Here is a 20549-nt window from a genome sequence, read left to right as displayed (position 1 = left end):
TCAACAAATTTACTTAAGGGTCCATTGCTTTCATGTAACAAAAATAAAATATTAAAAATATTTTAAAAAATTAAAAAGTATATTAATAAAATATTTAAAAATAAAGTCAGCAATATTAAAACATCTGGCATCATGGCTTAGATGTCTTAAAATACAAATTAAGGATGAAAATATCTTGATTTAAAAAAATCAGTTTAATAGTGCTATGGTTTGTATAAATCTTATAGGACAAAAATCTCATTATTTACAGTTTATGACTTCTAAGGCATTCATATCAACAATTCCTGTTAGAAAAATACTTTCTCAATTTTTTAAATTCAGTTAAAAGATATCTCAAGGGTCTGGGGTTGGGGCCAGTGGTAGAGCACTTGCCTGGCATTCGTGAAGCACTGTGTTCAATTCTCAGCAGCACACATAAATAAATAAATAAACAAATAAATAAAGGCCCATCAACAACTAAAAAAAGGTACCTCAAGTCTAGAAGAAGGTAACAAGTTAGGAGAATTCATATAATCTTTCAGATTCATAGATATAAATAGGTTTCACCTCTGGGAATAAAAACCTAACAAAATTTTAGTAACCTCAAATCATATGAATTTTTATAGTATCAGCTATAACTTAATTATACACCCTAAGGAAGACAATGTTGTTAATTTAAAAAAAATCTTTAAAGTCAAGAACAGTAGAACATGCCTGTGATCCTTGGGAGACTGAGGCAGGAGATCACAAGTTCAAGGTCAGCCTCAGTAACTTATCAAGATCCTGTCTGGAGATTTTGAAAAGAGCTGTGGTTCATTGGTTAAGTGCCCTTGGGTTCAATCTCCAGTACCCGCCACCAAACAAATGTACTAAATATGAATGAAATTCAACAACACTTTTTGGTATATTTACGAATTATGGTTTGCTTATTATGCCATTATTAAAATTAAGAAACAAAAGAAGTACACTAGAAGAGGAAACTGGTCTGGATTTGTTATAAAATCTAGGCAATTAATGTTATTAATTAACACACTTAATATCTAAAGACATTTTAATTTGCCCATTGAAATACATACATATTTTTCCAAGTTTAATTAAAAAGGCATTGCAGCCCAATGGCAAAGACAAGAATCCAACATTGGCTAAATGTTATCACTTCAACACAATAAACCTCAACGTTTATTTTTACCTAAATTCCTTGTGAAATCTATTGTAACAATTTTTTGCTTAAAATAAATGGACCATCAGTTGAGCTACCAAATATTTTATCCCAGAATTTTCATAATTAAAATTTATATGCACCATTAACTATTTGCCTTACAACAAACATTATTGTTTTCTTTCCAGCATTGTTTTTTTCTCTAAACCTTTAACACTTATGAGAATAAATTTTCAATAAGAGAAAACCTAATGATAAAGTGTCATTCAATTGCTTTTAAGTGTTGAGTACCTTCTTTGGCATTTCAAAATGGCATGCCATATGTAGATATATCAAATTATTCTGTAGAGAGGACTCCCGGATCATAAAGAGTTCCCCTCTTCTCTCCAATCTCTATCTAAATAATATTAATAATAAGATAAACCTGGCTAGACTTACAGAACACTCAGGGGTGCACACTTGGAACTAACAGTCGCTGTTGGAAACAAAAGACACAATTCTTTTTCTATAAGGAGTTATCTGGTGAGAATATTCTAATTTCTACAAGCCTTGAAATGCTGTATTTAGTAAAAAACCCTGACAAATTTTTTAAAAAATGTGTGCAGTTGTCAGTAAAATAGTTAATTCTACCTCACTTGGGTCCTGCTCTTGTACTTAAAGACACTTTTAAACAAAAAAGTATATAAATTGCACATTGACAAATCCAACAATAACCAAAGACACCACCATGGGGCATCAAAGAAGGCAGGATGCTTTGTCCAGACTTGATTGTGTTAACATAAGGTTTATGCACTACGTAAAACCTTTCTGGAGTTTTAAAAAAAAATTCATTGGTTATTCTGGATTGGTTAACAAGAAGCTGAGAACTATTTTTAAATAAATTATCGTTAAGAGGATGCAAGATGCAAGGGAGAGTCACTTAGGGGGCCGTAGGCACATGCAAACACTCATGGGAGCATCTGCAGAGAAAAGTGATACTCAAATTCTGAAGTCAATGCCCGGAGGCTTACACATTTATTTTAGGTAATTCGTTCAGCCGACAGTACAGGAGAAAATAAGTGCATGTGTAGTGAGGGGGACAATACTTGGGGACCTCTCCCATTTTGCTCTCATGACAGCAAAATCACTTCCTGAGGAAGGAGGAGCAAAAGGGAAGTTAAGAGTCCACCCTGACCAGGAAGTGACTCGCCCTAAACTAGCCCCAAACATATCAAAAAATGGGGGGATGGGGTGAGCCCCGACAGCCTGAGGCGGTAAAATAACTGCTGCTTAATACATCGCGACATCACCATCGCCCACTCTCAAAATTACAGAAAAGAGTCCACAGTCACAGTTCAATAAGGGAAGTCTCTTCTCATACAGGAAGGTCACTGGGCTGTGCCCCAGGTCCGGGAGGAAGAGAAGAGAGTGAAGGAATGGGGAACTGGGGACACAGCGGGGCAGAGGAAAGCCCCTTAACAGGAAAGCGTCCCGACTGCAAAGAGCGCATGCCAGCACCGGAAAAGAATCTTCTTTTTCCTGGGGATACAGCCAGGCTTCCCACCGCAGCCGGGTCGGGCCCCTGTTCCCAGTCGGGGGAGGAGGTAAGAGAGAGAGGCGGACCCCTTACCTTCTCCTCATCCGACACCCGATCCTCGAAGTCGGCCATCTTGGGCTGCTCTGGCCCAGCCCGGCCGCGGGCGCGAGGCAGGCCGGGAAGGAAGCTGAGTGATGGAATCACCGCAGGGGCCGTCGGAAGGACCCGCCCGGAAACGCCGAGCGAGAGGGCGCCATATCAGCTACGCGCCGGGGGTGACGGCCTCGAGCGCCTGTGCCCCAGGAAGTCGACTTTGCCTTCAGGGGTTTGAAGTCTATTATCTTTCTCTCTGAGTTATAGTCGTCCCCCGTTCATCTATTGGATGCTGGCAGCCTGTTTCCACTGTTCTTGGTGCCTGGGCTCCTTCCGACTAAGGAGCACTTGTGACTCCTTTAAATTTTTCTGTACCGGTGATCTCCATGGCAGCCGAATCCAAAGCGCTAAGAGCTGGTCGGCCCTTGAAAAGACCGGTGGCTTTTCCAACCCCGGGAATAGGGTGAAAGGTGACCCTCATCTCGTTTGGAAGCAAAACCACTCCAGCGTGACATCTTAGTTCAGTTCCTCCAGAATAAGGTGCCACTATTGGCCCTTTCCCCCCAACCCCCTCCAAGGAAAAGTTAGGCCCAGTGTTGGGTCCTGCCCCGCCACCTTCCAGATCTTCTAGGTCCCGTTCCCAGGACTCAGCCTCTACCGAGGCCAACTTCAGGTCCTCCACTATCCCAGGATTCCCGACGCTCGGTTTCCTGCCCTTCTCCCCTCCCAGCTCCCGGCGCCTGCGGGAGCGGCAAGATGGCGGACGGGGACGGCTGGGGTGAAGCCGCGACTGCTGCGGCATTTCCTCCTGCATCTGCTCCCGGCCTGAGCCCGCCGCTGGGCTGGAGGGAGCGGCTGCGGGCCGGGCTGGCGGGGACAGGGGCCTCGTTGTGGTTCGTGGCGGGGCTGGGGCTGCTATACGCTCTGAGGGTACCCCTGAGGCTGTGTGAGAACTTGGCAGCGGGTGAGAGGCCCAGACCTCCCAGGGAGGGGCGGGGACCCAGGAGAGGTGTCTGGGGCCAACGCCAAAGGGCAGATAGGAGGAGACTGGGTTGCTCGATCCAGTGGGTTCAGTTTCTCCTGGGCCATAACCCCGCAGCTGATTGTCAAACCTGAGTTGCAGCTACCGACTCCTCCCTAAGGCGTCTTAAGATCCGCCCTCTCCTGTCCTCGTTTACCCCAGGAAAAACCACCTGACAAGCTGTAAGGTTTTAGGTGGTAGGACAGAAGATAGCACGACTCTCAGACTTGGATACAGAATTTATATACACTATCACCATTTGTAGTCCCTTGAAAATCGTTCCTTTGAGTCTCCAACTGCCCAGCTAAGAGGGACCCACAGCCAGACAACAAAGGCATACATATCTGTAATACAGAGATCTCAGGAAATGCCTCGGTCTTAATCTACCATTCTTTTGTTTCAAAGTCGATCTGTTAAGAAATAGTTTTCGTAGTGTTTTGTCTTTTTTTCTTAAAGGCTTTGAGTAGTAAAACAGATCAGTAAAGAAGAAGAGAGTGAGCTCCACAGACAGTAATGGGTTTGTTTGGTTCTTTCAACATTTGTACTGTGCTTGTTATTTAGCAGCCTGTTTCCACTGTTCTTGGTGCCTGGGCTCCTTCCTACTAAGGTACAAGGACATGTAAGAAGCGTTGATCCCCATGGATTCTACAAATAACTATTCTTTCACTATAAACAGGACGAAGTGGATGGGGCCCAGGGCATCTTACCATGTTATTACAACATTTCTTTCGTGTTCTGAGCAGCAAACTCAGAACAAGATGGAAGAATTCTATTAAGTTATGACTTTGTCAGTATAATGGTTAATTTTTTCTATAGTGAGAGAAGGCAAATGTCTCTTTTGTGAGATAATGTTCTGAAATATTTTGGATATTTTAGAAGATCAGTGTGATATAAATTCAGATCTAATTGATTACAAAACAAGCTACAGAACTAATTGGCATCTGTAACAGGTGTATCAAGTGTTTAATGGTAGTTTGTATGCTCACTGAAATGTTTTTCATTGTGTTTATCCTTTATTTTTCTATGTATTAACTAAATACATCATTTAGATGAGAGTAATTCACTATTACAGATTTTTATTTTAAAACACAAAAAGATATATATATATATATAAGAAAACAAAGTATTTGAGACAGTTATTTGAATTGAATTTGAATCAGGACTTCTGTAAGTCAGGTGCAGAGAGCTCTTAGTTTGTTACTTCTCTTCCTAAACTATTTTGCCTTTCTTGCTGATTTAACTAATTTAACCAGATACACACTGGATCTTTCCCTCTAATTTGAAACACTGGTTCATATCTAACCAAAGTAATTAGGGAGTGGTTTTAAACTTCCTTTGTGAAAGTGTGTGTTTATCTTCTTATAGATTTGCAAAAGGTCTAGTGTAAATTATGACTTAAAAGTACAGTGGTTAAGCAGAGTACAGATGGCACACACCTGTAATCCCAGCGGCTCCGGAGGCTGAGTTAGGAGTTCAAAGCCAGCCTCAAAAAAAAAAAAAAAAAGCCAGCCTCAACAAGGGCAAGGCACTAAGCAACTCAGTGAGACCCTATCTCTAAATGAAATACAAAATAGGGCTGGGGATGTGGCTCAATAGTCGGGTGCCCCTACCAGTTCAATCTCTGGTATTAAAAAAAAAAAAAAAAAAGAAAAAGTGCTTAAAAGTCTTTTAAGTATTAAGAAACAAAACAAAAACTCAGTGGTTAAAGAAAAACCGAAACAACAATGACAACAAAAATTCAGTGGTAGAGTGCTCCTGGGTTCAATTCGTAATTTGCCCCCCCCAAAAAAAAGCTTGTTTTCTTATTTAGATTTCATATATGTACTAGTGATTAAATATGCTAAAATATGCTTTGAATCCTTTTTTTTTTTTTTTTTTGGTATTGGGAATCTAACCCAGGAACATTTTACACAGTTGGAGCTATATCCCCAACCCTTTTTATTATATTTATTTTGAGACATGGTATCATTAAGTTGCTTAGGTTGACCTGAAACTCGTGATCCTCCTTTCTTAGCCTCCTGAGTCACTAGGATCACAGGCAAGTGTCACCATGCCTGGCTAAGTATGAGTCATTCTTAAAAGCATTTTGGGTTTTGTTTTGTTTTTAGTACTAAGGATTGTACCTAGGGCCTTGTACATGCTAAGCCTTATTTTGATTTTTTTCTTTTTTAACTAATGAACAGTATGAAATCTTAGCTTTATATGTGAGAATGTATTTTTTTAAAATATGTGATAGGATGGGAATTTATAGTGGTGATTTTAAAAACTACAACTTCTTCAAATGAATTTCATACTATATATAAAAACAGTTTCTGATTTAGATGGTTGGACTTAGGATTTTTCAACTTTACAGTGATGCCCATAAGGATTTAGTAGAAATTTTGAATTTTGATCTTTTCCTCGGATAAGAGTATGCTCTTTTCCATGCTGGGCACCAACAGCGAGCTGCTCTCCTATTAAGGCAATCAGTCTAGAGGATAAACAACCAATACTCCATAGTGTACTGTGTTGCTAAGCTATGGTCTTTAGAAGACTAGTCAAATCACATGTATTATGGACTTAAGAATATTTTCAATTTATAGTGAGTTCATTAGGACACAACCTCATTGTAAATCAGGAGTATCTGTACTCCATATGTCCCTCCACTGCATATTTGTAACTTAAGTACTTAAATTTGTGTGTGTGTGTGTTTAACTTTTGTGTTTTTTTCTTTTAACAGTGACAGGATTTTTAAATTCATTGACACCCAAATTCTATGTGGCACTTACAGGGACATCTTCTTTGATATCAGGACTAATATTTGTAAGTACTTTTAATTTTTTCCATTCATGTTTTGATATGTAGCTAAAGATCTTTTATATGGTTATAATAATTGCAAGTACTTACATATCAGCATTTCAAAAATGTGTTTGGTACCTAGTAACTTAAAGTTACCTAGTCAAACAGGTTTGGAGATTGGCAGTATTTATTGCATATTAAAGACATTTGTACTGTAGTCAGGAAGTGTTGGGATGGGTTACAAATTTAATGTCTAAAGGACCCAGATTAGTAATAAAAAATGAATGAAATCAGCAGAGTGTAAGAAATTCCTTATTTACTTTGAGGACTAGGAACTTGCAAAGTGCATATTCCTTCTAAAAGGAACTGAAGATAATTGTTGTCATGTAGATTTATGACTAGTACATCTTCCGGTTTTATAAATGATTTTAAGAGAAACTGGATATACAGACTTTATATAAAATCTTTCGATATTTTAATATTAACAACTTAAGTAGAGTAAAATTTATGTGTCTAAAATTCAGCCTATAGTTTTTACAATCCCCATTATTTTCCCATTTACAGATATAGTTTTTATCTGTAAATGGGAAAATAATGGTATTCATGGGATTATGAGAACTAAATGAGATGAATATATAAAACTTGTAACCATGGTAGTTGACTCAATAAGTATGTAATGAATTTTAGCTATTATTCTGGGAAGTGCCCTAGTTAGAAACCTGTTTTACTTTGATTCAACTTTTCCTTTAACAAGGTATCATTTTTTAATTTAAAAAAATATTTTTAAATTTTATAATATCCACTGAATCTAGTGCTTTCTAATATACATTTTGGAAAACTACTGCTACAGATAAAAATCTTTTAAGTATTATGTCATGTGTGGGCCATGGATTTTTTATTCTTTTTCTTATCTGTAGGTGGTGCTCTCCAGCTTTAGTAGAAATAATATCATTTGTATTGGACTTAAAAATAGGGACTGACACTATTTTTTTTAAGTAAATGTTAGACAAAAAAGAAATTTTTCTCTTTGTTTAGAAAAATTTGAATTCAAGAGAAAAAATATATGGTAATATAAGTCACAATTTATTGGTTTATAAGATCCACTCATAGTTAAAGCATATTTAGTCTTATTCTAGCATATTTAGTTAATAGAATAAATGTGAAATCTAAAATAAGAAAATAAGCTATCTTTTCTTTTTTGGTGGTATTAAGACAATATCGAACCTATGGGCTGAGCTATATCCCCAGCTTTTTTTATTTTTTATTTTTAGACAGGGTCACTCTAATTGCTGAGATTGGCCTCAAACTTAGGATCCTTGTAAGTCATTGGATTACAGGCATGTGCCACCATGCCTAGCAGAAATAAACTGTCTTTAAATGGCTGATATGGGGAAAAAGCATTGATTTCGGAACAGGATCTGATTTTGAGTATCAACTAGCTGATAACTCTGGGCAAGTCACACAAACTGTAAAATTTCTCATTCCTTCATATTTAAAAGAGGGGATATCTTATATATCTAATTCATAGAAATATGATGTCTAAAACCATTTAAAAATTTGTTGTTACTCTTTTTGAAATAGGAAATTCAAGTAACATTTTAAAGACTAGACTATGTCATTACCCTTGCAGTATTGATAGTTTTTTAAATTATTATTATTAGCAAAGGTTGTTCTGTATATAATTTCTCTTACTATCTGGACTTACATACACACATACATTTACATATATACATACATTTACATGTACACTGAGATATATTTGGGAAGCCATTGAATGTAATGATTAGAAGCTCTGAAGTAAGACAGACCTGAATAAGAAACTTACTTCTGCTTACTCCCCAGTGGTGGTAACTAGAGCTAGTTGTTTGAATTTGGAATTTGTGTCCTCATTTCTATAATTAGTTATTATGAGAATTAAATGACATAATGTATTATAAAGGACTTGGTAAAATGCTTGGCTCATGGAAAACTTTTGATAAATGTTAACAATTATTATTAGCATTGTTTATTTGTGTTAAAAAGTTGATCTAAAATTTCAGAAAACTTCGAATTCATATTTATTCATAAAAATGCTATAGTGAAGAACAGTTTATTTTTGTTCCCCTTGTGATTTTACTTCTTGATGGCATTTATCCAATTTTTAAATCCAAGATTTATCCAACATAAATCTTGTCTTTTCTGTCACATAAACAGTTTCTGCTTGTGTAATTTCTTTTGATTGTTTCTTCTTTAAGTTTCATCCCACATCTTAGTAAAATATATGGTATAAGCCAAACCGTGACCACATTTGGTGGGAATTAACTCCTTGTTAACTAGTAAGAGTAAGCAGAAAGGAAAGCCATTTTAGGTTGAGCATAAAACATTAGTGGCATAGAAAAAAAAAAAAGGAGCAATTTGATTTTCTAGCACTTTCCTTTAAATATTGTAGCATTTAGTCAGTGGGCTACAATATAGTACAAAACAACTGCATAGTTTAGGCACACAAGTAGCCGCTTTATTATTTACTAAGGCAAAAATCAACATTCCTAGAGATTTGAACACTGGTGTGTGTGTGTGTGTGTGTGTGTGTGTGTGTGTGTGTGTGTGTGAGAGAGAGAGAGAGAGAGAGAGAGAGAGAGAGAGAGAGAGAGAGAGAGACTGTGTGGTCAGTAATTTTAAAAAAATATTATAATCTTTTAGGCATTTGTAGATGTGTTTGTTTACTCTTTAATTGAGGTAATATGTTTCTCCATTACATTTAGCAGAATAGTCTGTTAACTTTTTGAAGGGGGTTTGCTGAGGATTGAACCCAGAGTAGTCAAGCCCTGAGCCACAATTCTAGCCCTTTTTATTTTTTATTTTGGGACAGGGTCTCACTAAATTGCTTAGGGTCTAAGCTGCTGAGGCTGGCTTTGAACTTGCTATCCTCCTGCTTCATCCTTTTGAGCTGCTGGGATTAAAGGCTTTTTTTTTTTGCTTTAATTATTTTTTAGTTTTCGGCGGACACAACATCTTTGTTTGTATGTGGTGCTGAGGATCTAACCTGGGCTGCATGCATGCCAGGCAAGCACGCTACCTCTTGAGCCACATCCCCAGCCCTAAAGGCTTTTTTATTTTATTTTTTTTATTTTTTTTAAAGAGAGTGAGAGAGGAGAGAGAGAGAGAATTTTTAATATTTATTTTCTAGTTCTTGGCGGACACAACATCTTTGTTGGTATGTGGTGCTGAGGATCGGCCGCACGTATGCCAGGCGAGCGCTCTACTGCTTGAGCCACAACCCCAGCCCAAGGCTTTTTTATTTGAGATAGGGTCTTGCTAAATTGCTGAGGCTGGCCTTGAATTTGTGATCCTCTTGCCTTATTCTCCTGAATCGATGGAATTATAAGCATGTACCACCACACCTAGCTGTTGTTTAACTTTCTTTTTTTAAATATGTTTAGTTGTAGATGGACACAATTCCTCTATTTATTTATTTACTTATTTTTATGTGGTACTGAGGTTCAAACCTAGTGCCTCACACTTATTAGGCAAGCACTCTACCACTGAGCCACAACCCAGCCCCTGTTGGTTACCTTTTTAAGGGACATGATCCATAAATTACAGGAGGAAGATATTGAAGTAACTTTATAGTTGAAACATAGAAAACTAGTTTTTCAACTGAAAGCCCCTGATTTATTAATGTAACAAATATGTAGAGAACCTTTTATATATAGACATCCCTTCTAGATGTTGAGTATACCATGGTAAGCAGACAGATTCTGGCCTCTTGGAATTTGGTCTAGAAGGTGATTATTGATATTGATTCATTTGACAATTTTTATTGAGTGCCCACTGAGTGTCACTGTTTCAAGGCACTGGGCTTATAGCAGTGCATAAAACAAAGAAAAAAATCCTTGTCCTCATAGAGCACACATTATACTATGAGGATATATAATAAAAGATAAAGAAGTAAAATAAATAGCATGTTCTTAATTTTTTTCTTGCATGTTTTTATTCTCAGTGATAAGTGGCAAGGGGAAAAAATGAAGCAGAAAAAGGCATATAAAATGTGGGAAGAAAGTTGAAATTTTAACTAGGTTAGCAAGGAAAAGCCTCACTGAATGGTTGTTTTGTTTCTTCCCCCCCCCCTTTTTTTTTTTTTTTTGTTTGTTTGCTTGCTTGTTTTTTGTTTTAGTAAAGACCTGAGGGCAGTGAGGAAGGGCTGTATGCAAAAAAAAAAAAAAAAAAAAAAAAAAAGTCTGCTTAGAGGCTTGAAGAATAGCACAATTATCGTAAGTGAAAAGATTACTATGAAAGGAAAATAAGATCTAGTGGAAGCACAACTACCTATTCTATTTTGTGGAATCAGGAACTAAGTTCCCTGAGAAATTGTCATTTAAGATGAAACACAAAGAACCAGACATAGGGAGTTGTAGAGGTTGGAATATCCAGATATGAAAACATCTACTAATTCATAGAGAGCTTCTTTTGGTTGGTTCCTTTTTTTTTTTTTTTTGGTACTAGGCATTGAACCCCAGGTGCTGAGCTACATTCTCAGTCCTTTTATTTATTTATTTTGAGACAGTGTCTTGCTAAGTTGTTGAGGGTCTCAATATCTGAGACTGGCCTGGCCTTGAGCTCACCATCCTCCTTCCTCAGTCTCCCAAGTCACTGAGATTATAGGCATACAACAGCATGCATAGCAAACAGTTAAATAACTTATAAATTAAACGTTTATTGTTCTTAATGCTTTATTGCAATGTTTTGCCTAAGCTTGTTAAAATGGAGCTCAAGTAATAAGAGTTCTAATGCATTCTGCTGTTATATATAAATTTAAAATAAATAAATAAATAAAAACATTTTAAAAAACTATAAAAATGGTATTTTACTTTCATATGGCATGTGCTTTTGGGGGAAATCTTAGGTTTGTTTTCTTGAGGGAGAAGGGAGTAAATGCATTTAAAATGTTGAATTGAACAGGAATATCTTGAGAGAATGTTTTAATTTGAGCTTATATATCTGCTGATCAGTTCTATTTTAAGTAAAAGATGTTTTTTCTTTGTCATAGATTTTTGAATGGTGGTACTTCCATAAGCATGGCACATCTTTTATTGAGCAAGTATCTATAAGCCATTTGCGACCACTGATGGGAGGAACAGAAAGCAGCATTTCAGAGTCAGGTCCTTCTTCAAGCAACAGCCAAAGTGAAACAAGCAGACAGAATTTATCGGGTAACTACTTTTTTAATATATTTTCACAGCTGAATAGTTAAGACTGATTTTGGCTTTGGGAGATTGAAAAACAACTGTGTGCTGAGAATGTTTGTATGGCTCTGGTAAATTCATATGTTGAAACCTAATCATCAATGTGATAATGTTAGGAGATGGGACCTTTGAGAGGTTATCCTATCATGAAGGTGGGATCCTCATGAATGGTATTATGAAGGAGACTGTAGAGAGCCATTTGCCCTTACCACCTTGTGAGGACAAAGCGTAACCAGAAGGTGAATCCTCACCAGATGCTACTACGTTTGCCAGCACCTAGATCATGAATTTCCCAACCTCCAAAAATGTGAGACATGAATTTCTGTTGTTTATAAGCTATATAGTTTATGGTATTTTGTTACATCCAACCAAATAGACTAAAATAAAGAGAAATAAAGGTGATGTAAATAAAGGTGATCCATGGCTAGTGGGGAGAGCAGTGATCATCAGAAATCAGATCCCTTCAATTTTGTTATTCTGCCATCTTCAAATGCAGTTTTTACTTTGTGGTCCAATGTACTTTCTCTGGCTTTAGTCATCATATCCATGAAGCATTCAGCAGGAAGGAGAAAAGGCCAGGAGATGGACACTATTTCCCCCATCTATCTCATGGCAGGCAAAGATATTTCCCAGAAGCATTATATATTATTTCCACTTACTTTCTACTCTTCAGACCTTTGTTAAATGGCCACCACTAGTCATAAGGGAGACTAGAAATTTTTCTTGGTGTGTATATACACAGCAAATAATCAGGAGATATTATTATTTGCCAAGTGAGAAATCTAGGAATTTACCATCTCTACCAAGAGAGCAAAATGGGAAAAATACTTTTTCTCTTTAGTTTTCTTACAGAGGCATCAAAGTTTAGTTCCTCATGTTTGAATAGTTCATTGTCATACTTGAATTGTGGATAGTTCCTCTCTATGTGTCCAGTAATGGAAATCAAGTATTATTAATGATATGTAATTAGGAAAGTAAAGTTTTCAAAGCCAAATAAAAATGATATTTTTGGATTATTCACATTTGGTATAGTAAAAATGATAATTTTAAGAAATGAATTAATTCTCTAAAATTCCTATAATGTCTCATTTGTTCAATAAACCCAGTCACTAGTTATGTCAGTTTAGTAGAAAATACCGAGTACAGATCCTGGCACTTTTAAAAATTTGGTCAGGTGAAGACCAAGATGAGTAGAGGTGGGGTTGGTAGCCATTTGGGAGTTCAGGAAGGAATAATGATGATTTTCTTAACTGTCTCTTTTCTCTCCTTTCATAAAATAATCCTAAGAGCAGTGTAGATTAAAATGAATATTATATATATGTATATATATATATATATATATATATATATCTATATCTGTCCCTCAAAAGCTCAAAGTTCAGTATATGAATAATTATAGCAATAATACACAATGTGATTTTATTCTTTATTGTAAGACTGACCAAATCATTCAAAATGATAATGAAGATAACCTTAAAAACATTTCAAGTTGGTAGGAGATATAGACTTACAAATAAGTTGACAGCAAAAAATTATGGTTACCTGCTTTTATCAGGTATGTATATAATACTGTAGTGACAGAAAAAAGTAGTCAGTCATTGTTCAGTTAGTTTTAGCAACACAAAATGTTTCACAGAGAACAGGTTTGAATTGGACCTCAAAAATGAGTCAAAGTCTCTCAGGGTAACTTCATTTCATTCTATACTATTATTATCTTCCATAGACATATATACTGGGAGAAGCAATTTTAAATGTCTACTCACAAGTTTTAAGTTCCAGAGCCACATTTCTGACTCTTGCTAGACATCTCCACTTTTGATGATCCTATGCACCCTGAACTTACTCTGTTCAAAATGAAACTAATTACCTTCTTCTAGTAGTTTTCCTTTCATAATCTCCCAATCTATTAATGATATCTAACTTCTATACTAGAAATTTTTGTTTATATCTCTTTTATTTCCCTTTTATTCTCCAAACAATTGACCCTCAAATTATATTGATTTACCCTCAAAAATCATCTTTGCTCCATCCTACCTTCTTTGATTTCAACATTTGCTATACCGTATTCAGACCTTTGATATCTCTTTCTGAGGCTATTGCTACAGTGTCCTAAACGATTTTCCTTCCTCTAATACTTCTAGTACATTCTCTCCCTTTACTGTATTAAAAAATGGTTCTCAAACTTATTGGATTTAGGAATTTTAACACAAATTACTGAACATCTTAAGTAGCTTGTACTTTTTTATTGTATTCATCATTATTGTCAGACTAGAAATTAAGCATAAATTTCAAAAATTATTAATTTTAAAATGTGACAGTAAAGCTATTACATATTTCTAGAGACTGCATTGTGTTCTCAAAATTCATATGTTGAAATTCCAACTTCCAATGTAATAGTATTTGGAGATAGGACTTTTAGGAAGTAATTAAGATTAAATAAGGTCATAAGGGTGGATTCTTAATCTGATAAGATTGTCAGCCTTACAAGATAGGATGGTGTCCACCACACAAGAGCAGAGTGCTACTGTCTGCAAGCTAGGAAGAGAATCATCACCAGAATCCAACCATACTAGCACCTTGGTCTTGGACTTCTGCCTCCACATTATGAGAAAATCAATTTCTGTTGTTTAAGTTACCTAGTATGTGATATTTTGTTATGGCATCCTGAATTGAATTGATATTTTGATACTAAGAAGTATGGTACCACTGTAACAAATGCATCAATATGTATAAGTGACTTTGGAACTGGGTAATGGGCAGAGGCTAGAAGGGTTTTTAGGTGAGTGTCCAGAAATATGGACATTCAGGGCAATTCTGGTGATATCTTAGAAGAAATTGAGGAACATGTTATTGGAAACCAGAAGAAAAGTGATTCTTGTTATAGAGTAGAAAAGAAATTGACTGAACTGTGTTTAGCATTTTATGAAAGGTAAAATTTGACACTGTGAAATTGGATATTTAGCTGAGAATATTTCTAAACAGCATATTGATGGAGTAGCTCATTTCCTCCTGCTTTATAGTGAAACGTAAAAGAGGAGAGATGAATTCAAGAAGGAATTCCTAAGCAAAAAATGAAGCAGAACTTGAAGATTTGGAAAACTCTCAGCCTATCTATATTGTCAAAAATGAGAAAACTTATTCTGAAAAGAACTCCAAGTACGTGACTGAACAGCCTTTTGAGATAATATGTCCAACTCATGGACTTGACTTGATCAACTATCAGCAGAATTCAGGAATAGAAGTGGATTTATTCCAGAAAGGCATTGACAGTTTGTACTAATGGAGACAAAACAAAACCAAATGAAGGATGATGTTAGACTGCTTGGTTCTGTAGGACTGTACCATAAAACTACATAGCTGCAAGATACTGCCTTCAAAAAAGACCAACCCCTAAAGGGGTTGTTTAAGCCACATAATTTATGGTGTTTTAGTATGGAAGTCCAAGCTAACTAATGTACATGTTATGAAAATTAATTATATTTCCCCAAACAAGAAAAAGCTTAGTCAGGAGACTAGCATTGTTTTACATTTGTTCAAATCTCTTTAATGTCTACCTTAATATAGGACAGCTTATTTTCATATGTTTCTGCACTGTCTGTTGTGATGTTTTAATTAAAGCATATGAGGAAAATCTAGGCTTGCACAGGTATGTAGTTGGAAAGGGGGAGAGTATTTTAATAGATGTTTCAGAAAATTGTGGATATTCTTTTTTTGGGGGGTACTACATCAAAACTCGCTGAAGGGTGCTTTCTAAAATTGTAGTTTAATATGGAATTTGAACATTGCATTCTCTGTTAAAATCTGTTCACTTTGAATGGATCTTTTTCCCATAGTTTTAAAATATCACATTTGTTATTTGGAAAATCCTTGTTCTCTGTGTTATGCTTATTTTAAATGTTAAAACATTTTATTGCATAACATAAGAAAAATCATGTTTGTTAATATCACTACTAAATCTTACAAAAAAGTCTTTAGTATCGTGAAATTACCAAACTCACAGTTGGAGATACAGATTTTTCAAACTTTTAATGTTACTTGAAAAATTTTATCTTTCGCAACCAATACTGTTAGTTTTCTTCCTTGAGGTTGACATCCTCACTTTTTCATTTTTAAGAAAATGTCTTTTAGGTACCCATTTGAATAATCACCAATTTGTCGTCTTGTGGATTTTTCAAGTGAAAGTATTATATGACAAAAGTTACCAGTTCAACTTACAAAATAATTGATTTTATTGGAGCTAACAGTCATAGCTGATATAATATTTAAAAAGTTGCCTTGGGTCCCAGCACTGAAAAGAGAAGGTTGGGGAGGGGAAGAAAGGAAATAAGTTTGCCAGTGGGGATGCTTCTCAGTATTAAGAGTACTTGCCTAGCAGGCATGAGGCCCTGGGTTCATAGCACCAGGGAGGAAAAAATTGCCTTGTTTATACTACAGTGATTTGGGGCGAAGAATTCAATGACTGTTAGTACAATTTGGCATCACTGCCTTGACTCATGCTAAAGTATAATGGTTTGCCAGGTGCCACATGCCTATAATCCTAGCTGCTCAGGAGGCTGAGGCAGGAGGATTGTGAGTTCAAGGCTAGCCTCAGTACATACATAGATGCAAAAATTCTTAATAAAATAATGGCAAATTGCATACAAAAACATATTGAAAAGGTAGTGCACCATGATCAAGTGGTGTTCATCCCAGGGATGCAAGGTTGGCTCAACATACAGAAATCAAAAAAAGTAGTTCATCACATAAATAGACTTAAAAGAATCACATGATTATCTCAACAGATGCAGAAAAAGTATTTGACAAAATACAGCATCCATTCAAGCTGAAAACACTGGAATAACTAGGGATAGTAGGAACATACCTCAACATCGTAAAAGCTGTATACATTAAACCCAAGGCCAACATCATTTTAAATGGAAAAAAATTGAAAGCATTCTTTCTAAAAACTGGCAAAAGACAAGGATGCCCTCTTTCACCACTTTGATTTAACATAGTCCTTGAAACTTTAGCCAGATTAATTAGATGAAAGAAATTAAAGGGATACAAATAGGAAAAGAAGAACTAAAATTATCCCTATTTGCCCATGACATGACTCTATATTTAGAAGACCCAAAAAATTCCACCAAAAAACTTTTAGAACTCATAAATTAATTCAGCAAAGTAGCAGGATATAGAATTAACAACCATAAGTCAATTGTGTTGCTATACCTCAGCAATGGGTCAACTGGAAGAGAAATTAGGAAAACTATCCCATTCATAATAGCTTTAAAAAATAAAATATTTGGGAATCAATCTAACAAAAGAGGTGAAAGACCTCTGCAGTGAAAACTATAGAACACTAAAGAAAGGAATTGAAGAAGACCTTAGAAAATGGAAAGAACTTCCATGTTCTTGGATAGGCAAGATTAGTATTGTCAAAATAGCCATACTACCAAAAGCACTATACAGATTTAATGCAATTCCAATTAAAATTCCAACAGTGTTCTTCATAGAAATAGAAAAAGCAGTCATGAAATTCATTTGAAAAAGTAAGAGGCCCAGAATAGACAAAGTAATCCTCAGAGAGAAAAGGGAAGCAGGTGGCATCACAACACCAATACTACAGAGCTATAGTAACAAAAACGGCATAGTATTGGCACCAAAACAGACATGAAAACCAATGGTATAGCATAGAAGACACAGAGACTAACCCACATAAATATGGTTATCTCATACTAGTCAAAAGCACCGTGAACAAACATTGAAAAAAAGGTAGCCTATTAAACATATGATGCTGGGAAAACTGGAAATTCATATGTAGCAAAATGAAGTTAAACTCCTATCTCTCACCCAGCACAAAACTCCAAGTGAATCAAGGACCTAGGTATTAGAACAGAGACCCTGAGCCTATAGAAGGAAAAGTAGGCCCAAATCTCCATCATGTCAGCTTTAGGAACTGAATTCCTCAACAAGACTCCCTAAAGTGCAAGAAATAAAATCAAGAATCAATAAATAGGATGGTGTCAAACTAAAAATCTTTTTAACAGCACGGGAAACAATCAAAAATGTGAACAGAAGCTTACAGAATGGGAGAAAATCTTTGCCACCTACACTGTATACAGAGTAGAACTAAAAAAACTTAACACCAAATAATAATAATAATAATAACCCAATCAATAAATGGGCAAAGGAATTGAACAGACATTTCATAGAAGAAGTATGATCAGTCTACAAATATGTGAAAAAATGTTCAATATCTCTAGCAATTAGAGAAATTCAAATTAAAACTACACTGAGATTTCATCTCACTCCTGTCAGAATGGCGATTATCAGTCAGAATACAAGTAACAATAAATGTTGGTGAGGATGTGGGGAGAAAGTTACACCTATGCATTTGCTGGTGGGACTGCAAATTGGTGCAACCACTCTGGAAAGCAGTCTGGAGATTCCTCAGAAAACTTGGAGTGGAACTACCATTCGACGAAGCTATCCCACTCCTTGGTTTATTATACTCAAAGGACTTAAAATCAGCTTTCTATAGTGACATGGCCACATCAGTGTTCACAGCAGCTTAATTCATAATGGCTAAACTATGGAGGTGTCCTTCAACAGATGAATGGATAAAGAAAATGTGGTACATATACACAATGGACTGTTACTCAGCCATTAAGGAGGAGGAAATTATGGCATTTGCCAGTAAATGGATGGTACTGGAGACTATCTTGCTAAGTGAAATAAGCCAATCCCAGAAAACCAAAAGCTGAATGTTCTGATATGCAGAACATTAACAGGGGTGGAGGGAAGAATAGAAGTTCATTGAATTTTAGACGAAGGGGAATGAAGGGAAGGGAGGGGAGATGGAAATTCAGAAAAGACAGTAGAATGAATTAGAGGGGGAATGGAAATAGAAAAGACAGTAGAATGAAAGACATAACTTTCCTATGTTCATTAAATGTATGACCAGTATAATGCCACATCATGTACAACCACAAAAACGGGATGTCTACTCTAGTTATGTATAGTATGTCCAAATATATTCTGCTGTCATGTATAACTAAAAAGAACAAATTTTTTTTTAAAAAAAAAACCAGCCTCAGAAACTTAGCAAGAACCTAAGTAAGTCAGCGAGACTCTCTTTTTAAATAAAATATAAAAAAGGGGTGGAGATGTGGCTCATGGTTAAGAGCCCCTGGGTTCAATTCCCAGTACCAAAATAAAAAAAGTGTAGTGGTTATACCCACATTAACTTGATACTATTAGATTTTATATTAAATTATAATATGTTAATATTAAATTGTGCAGCAGGATGGTAAGATAAATGAGTTGCCTAGGGCACAAAATTTAAAGATGCCCTCATTCTCAGGGTCATATAACTGAGTCCACGTCAACACAAAGGCAAATCATGTCTCAGAATTTACTATGAAAACAGCTACTTTGCATTTCCATAAATCATACTTTAAGAACTGCTTTGATATTTGTTGTTATTCTGCTTATAATCCTTTGATAGCTTCTCACTGACTCAAGATTATATCTAGACTTTTTTTCCCACAATAAAGTTTTATTTTTCCTTTTTTCCTCTCTGTTAGACCCTAATTTATTTTTATTAATTTTTAAAATTTAGATATGACAGCAGAATGTGTTACAATTCAAATTACACAGAGCACAATATTGTTCATATCTCTGGTCATATATAAAGTACATTCACACTAATTCGTGTCTTCGTACATGCACTTTGGATAATAATGTCCATCACATTCCACCATCATTTCTAACCCCCTGCCCCCACCCCTCCCCTCTCCTCCCTCTGCCCTATCTAGAGTTTGTCTATTCCTCCCATGCTTCCTTTCCCTACCCCACTATGAATCAGCCTCCTTATATCAGAGAAAACATTCAGCATTTGGTTTTTGGGGATTGGCTAACTTCACTTGGCATTATCTTCTCTAACACCATCCATTTACCTGCAAATGCCATGATTTTATTCTCTCTTATTGCTGAGTAATATTCCATTGTGTGTCTATGCCATATTTTTTTAATTTATTCATCTATTGAAGGGCATCTAGGTTGGTTCCACAGTTTGGCTATTGTGAATCGTGCTGCTATAAACATCGATGTGGCCGTGTCCCTGTAGTATGCTGTTTTTAAGTCCTTTGGGTATAGACCACTCTTTGGGATATACCCAAAGGGATAGGTAGGTCAAATGGTAGTTCCATTCCCAATTTTTTAAGAAATCTTCATACTGCTTTCCAAATTGGCTGCACCAATTTGCAGTCCCACCAGCAGTGTAGGAGTGTACCTTTTCCCCCACATCCTCGCCCACATTTATTGTTATTTGTGTTCATAATAGCTGCCATTCTGACTGGAGTGAGATGAAATCTTAAGAGTGATTTTGATTTACATTTCTCTAATTGCTAGCAATGATGAACATTTTTTCATATATTTGTTGATTGATTGTATATCATCTTCAGACTCTTTAAAATGGAATATAAGTTTCTTCATCAATTTCCTTCAGTCTACCTTTATTTCAGCTCTTCCTCCTACACCCTACCATCTGCTCTAGCCTAAACATGATGTACAGTTTTATGGTACTTCCTCTGCTTTGAATGTGGCAATCTTCTACTCATCTTTTATGATTCAATGATTCAGCATCAGTTCAAATGTCACCTACTCCCTAAAACCTTCGCTGATTCCTCCAGAGAAAAATTCACTTTCCTTTTTTTTTTTTTTTGGTTGGAATAAAACAGGTCTCAACTATAGCACTTGTCATACAGTTTAGGTGATGGTTCATAATACTAACATTCATGC

General features: G+C 36.0%; 2 protein-coding genes across 21 annotated transcripts in view; one reads left to right on the top strand and one right to left on the bottom strand.

Moving 5' to 3' along the window:
• Capza1 (capping actin protein of muscle Z-line subunit alpha 1) overlaps nt 1-2881 on the bottom strand; it is a 40838-nt gene extending 37957 nt beyond the window's left edge. The window contains exon 1 of the mRNA XM_005337625.5: nt 2748-2881. Coding sequence (XP_005337682.1) covers nt 2748-2786 — 39 coding nt within the window. The 5' untranslated portion in view covers nt 2787-2881. The remainder of the gene's footprint in view (nt 1-2747) is intronic.
• Nucleotides 2882-3362: 481 nt separating this feature from the next.
• The window catches only part of St7l (suppression of tumorigenicity 7 like), a 255364-nt gene continuing 238177 nt past the window's right edge, over nt 3363-20549 (top strand). For 19 of the 20 annotated variants that reach the window (XM_040287383.2, XM_078027022.1, XM_078027023.1 and 16 more), the window contains exons 1-3: nt 3363-3711; nt 6488-6570; nt 11573-11735. In XM_040287383.2, coding sequence (XP_040143317.1) covers nt 3504-3711; nt 6488-6570; nt 11573-11735 — 454 coding nt within the window. In that variant the 5' untranslated portion in view covers nt 3363-3503. The remainder of the gene's footprint in view (nt 3712-6487; nt 6571-11572; nt 11736-20549) is intronic. The other variant, XM_040287385.2, reaches the window with a different exon arrangement.

This window comes from Ictidomys tridecemlineatus, chromosome 11 (genome assembly GCF_052094955.1).
Source record: "Ictidomys tridecemlineatus isolate mIctTri1 chromosome 11, mIctTri1.hap1, whole genome shotgun sequence".
In the NCBI taxonomy this organism is placed as follows: Eukaryota; Metazoa; Chordata; class Mammalia; order Rodentia; family Sciuridae; genus Ictidomys; species Ictidomys tridecemlineatus.
This window is presented reverse-complemented; position numbering and strand designations above follow the sequence as displayed.